General features: G+C 50.3%; 1 protein-coding gene across 1 annotated transcript; it reads left to right on the top strand.

Moving 5' to 3' along the window:
- Nucleotides 1-535: 535 nt before the first annotated feature.
- Nucleotides 536-1,514, top strand: LOC131498474 (keratin-associated protein 4-2-like). Its single transcript, XM_058705783.1, has one exon. It carries the CDS (start codon nucleotides 576-578, stop codon nucleotides 1,140-1,142), a length of 567 nt encoding a protein of 188 aa, XP_058561766.1. The 5' UTR covers nucleotides 536-575; the 3' UTR covers nucleotides 1,143-1,514.
- The last annotated feature ends 2,325 nt before the right edge of the window (nucleotides 1,515-3,839 follow it).

Below are 3,839 nucleotides of genomic sequence, written 5' to 3' on the forward strand. Positions count from 1 at the left end.
AACAAGAAAACCCATTGGCAGAGGTTACCAACATCACGTGTTCATATACAGTGACTCCCTTCCTCATTAAAACTGACCCATAAAATAGGACCTTTTCCTCTTGTCCCATGCCACCTCCACACTATGCAGATGGGGTTCCCTCCCACTGACCATTGGAAGAAATGCACAATCCAAAACAGGTTTGCCTTAACCTCTTGCTGCTAGGGGTGTAGGAGAGGAAAACAAGAAATGTAATTGCAAATGCCACCTACCACGTGACAGCCTGCTGTGGAGGAAGAAGAGGAGATTGGTCCAGAGGATGCCAGCGGGTGTAGGTCAGGAGGAAAAGCAGACCACATAGAGTTTCTCACATCCAACAAGAAAATCTCTTTCCCATCAGTTTAAACCAGTACATAGACACACATTATTCTGTAATCTGACAGTTACTTAAATATTAGGTAAACAAACACAAGGAAGATGTGTTGACAAATCACCCAGTACGAGCAGTATATAAGAGGCCAGGGCACAAGGAGACTTCCAAAGTCCAGCCCCTCACTCTCCTGGAAACCATCCCAGAACCTCCACCTGCTGACACCATGGTCAACTCCTGTTGTGGTTCCAGCTGCTGTGGCTCCAGCTGCTGCCAGCCTTGCTGCCGCCCCACATGCTGCCAGACCACCTGCTGCAGGACCACCTGCTGCCGCCCCTCCTGCTGTGGCTCCAGCTGCTGTGGCTCTAATTGCTGTGGCTCCAGCTGCTGCAGGCCCAGCTGCTGCATCTCTAGCTGCTGCCGCCCCTCCTGCTACCAGACCACCTGCTGCAGAACCACCTGCTGCCGCCCCAGCTGCTGCATCTCTAGCTGCTGCCGGCCCTGCTGTGGGGGTTCCAGCTGCTGTGGCTCCAGCTGCTGCCAGCCTTGCTGCCGCCCCATCTGCTGCAGGACCACCTGCTGCAGGACCACCTGCTGCCGCCCCACCTGCTGTGTGTCCAGCTGCTGCCGCCCCTGCTGTGGGGGTTCCAGCTGCTGTGGCTCTAATTGCTGTGGCTCCAGCTGCTGCCAGCCTTGCTGCCGCCCCACCTGCTGCCAGACCACCTGCTGCCGGACCACCTGCTGCCGCCCCACCTGCTGTGTGTCCAGCTGCTGCCGCCCCAGCTGTTGCTAGACCCCCTGCCACCACCCACCAACCTGCTCTAGTGGCTCTTGCTGCTGCTGAGTGCCCTGACCTGCACCCTGCTGTTTTCATCAGCCAATCTCCTTCATGTCGTCCAACTGGGAGCTGAATCATGTGAGGCCAACTGTAAAACCTCAGTTCCCAGTGATTTTTCAACTGGTTGGCCTTGGAATATACCACCCCACCGCCCAATTCCCTCCCACCTCTTTCTTATGATGTCCATCCCAAGTCAGTACAAAGGTTGTATTTTCCCTGATATACGATAACATATCATCCCAACTGATGTATCTGTTACTGCCAGATGTTCTGTATGGAGATGTTTCTATATAGCAAATAAATCTTAACTTCCCAGGCATTAAATATAAAGAATCGTGTCTCATTCTTTTTTCCTTCGTGAATGGTCACCCTTAGCTGCCAGGTCTTCTAATTCTCTGCACAACGAGGGGATCATAGCAGGCCATTTCAGGATTTTCACTTCTATCACCTCAGTCCTTCCCACACTAACAGTGTAGGATGGTGGCTTACAGCAAGTGCCTGGAACTCTCTGCGGAGGGCTCAGTCTACATGAAGGAGCAGATCGCAAAGGACACAACAGGGAAGGCACGTGCCTGGGAGAAGCGTTCAAACGGTGGCCAGTAGTTGGTGGATAAGTGCTCTAGCCTCTATCCCCTCTAGTGGGACATGTGAGACCAGAGGGCCTCAGTAGCACTGAACGAACCCCCGATGCCCACAGGACTCACCTGCTGTTGAAATCAACCTGGATTGGTTTCTACCCTTCCCTGGATCACTTCACAGTATCCCTAGAGCACTACTTGGGACCACCTCCCAGACAATCTACTTGGGCTCAAGCCTCTGTTTTGAGCTCCGACCCTGCGGTCGACCTGACACCAGTGTTCCAAGTCTCAGTAACAGTGCCTTCAAACATTTCCCTATGATATGAACGGTCACTGGGTGACACCGTGGGCTCTTGACCTTATTCTCCGCTGAACCACTGAATCTTTTCATAGGATGCTGTTGCTTCTCACAGTTTGTGCACACTTGGTTTTAGACTTCCTGTGTCCAATTCCTGAAAGATCATGTATCCCGAGGGACCGCAGACACTCCCACGAATAAAACAGCTCACCATGTTAGGAAGTGTCTCTCTCAAGGAGGCTATGCTTGAGGCGGACCGCACCAAACTGTGATTCTCACGTTGCATTCAAAACACCAGAGCCTACAACGGGTATTCCTGCATAAGTACTGCATAAGGAAGGAGGTGCTCTCAGGAGACCCAGTGTAAAACAGAGTCAGCACAGGGTAGTAAAAGAAGCTAAGACAAAGGGTGCTTTCAGTTCAACTCCACCCCCGTATTCTGACCCACAGATGAGGGGTGTGTACTGGGCCACGGACTCGCTCATCTTAGTGGAAAAAGCGTTTGAGCCTTTGTGCTCCTACGTCACCTATCGCTACCTGTCAACATCCTTTGGTGAGTGGAAAGGATGGAGAGGAAGAACTCCAGGTGGCCCCCACCCCAGAGCCTGAGACAGTTACCTGCAGATAGTGCGTGGTCAGTGTGAACCACGTGTCGCCCACACTCGCACTACCTTGTGGATGAGGGCATGTATGGCAAAGAGAATCAGAATGGGATATCGTATACCTACTCCTGGTTCTGCCCATATCTATGCATTTCTCTCAGTAACCTTGCTCCAGGTCGTTTGCCACAGTTTCCATAAAAACCTAGAAGACGAGAGTTAATGGGCAGCTTCTCTGCTCCTTAGCTGAGTTGCCTGGTTCAGTACCAAGTTCCCCATTCCTGAGAGTCCTGAACCCATCGTTCCTGTGTCCTCTTTAGGCTATACTATTTGCCCATCTGCAGTTAATGCCAGGAATAGGAATACCACAAATGTCCCTGCAGATCACTTGAATGCTAAAAATATTCCCTGTGGCCCCTGTAGCTCCTAACGTTGACTGCTGCCCTTTTGGCACTAGAAGTCCATGGAATAAGGTGGCAGCCAGGGGTTTAATTCCAATCAGAACTTTACCATGTCCCTTCCAGTTAGTTTTCCTGCCTTAGAGCCGAGATCTCTAGTTGTACACAGCCTACAATTCTGGTAGAAGGAGGCACAAATTCCCCCCAAAGGATCATTGGGATGAAGGTAGTGGGGAAACTTCTCCTTTAACTCTCACATCTAATCAGTATATTCAAAAACGGACCATGAAGGATTGTGGGTATCCAGCAATGAGTTCAACTCAGATCCCAGGTCCAACAGTCTGCAAACATATGAGTATTTCAGCGTGCTCTGAGACAATGGCTGTAGATTCCTCAGGCAAGGATTAGAGAAATTCTATGATATGCACTTGCCGTTGTCCTTCACACCCAATGGCTAACAGACACAAGGAAAGATGCTCGACATCACTCATCATCAGGGAAATACAAATCAAAACCACAATGAGATACCACCTCACACCTGTCAGAATGGCAAAAATTAACAACTCAGGAAACAACAGATGATGGAGAGGATGTGGAGAAGGGGAACACTTTTGCACTGCTGGTGGGACTGCAAACTGGTACAGCCACTCTGGGAAACAGTATGGAGGTTCCTGAAAAAATTAATAATAGAGATTTCCAAATTATGGAAAGAGTCCAAATGTCCATTTGGTCCTAACCATCCTATTGATGGGTTAATGGTCTGAAAACAGCATAGTCTG

This window comes from Neofelis nebulosa, chromosome 16 (genome assembly GCF_028018385.1).
Source record: "Neofelis nebulosa isolate mNeoNeb1 chromosome 16, mNeoNeb1.pri, whole genome shotgun sequence".
Lineage (NCBI taxonomy): Eukaryota > Metazoa > Chordata > Mammalia > Carnivora > Felidae > Neofelis > Neofelis nebulosa.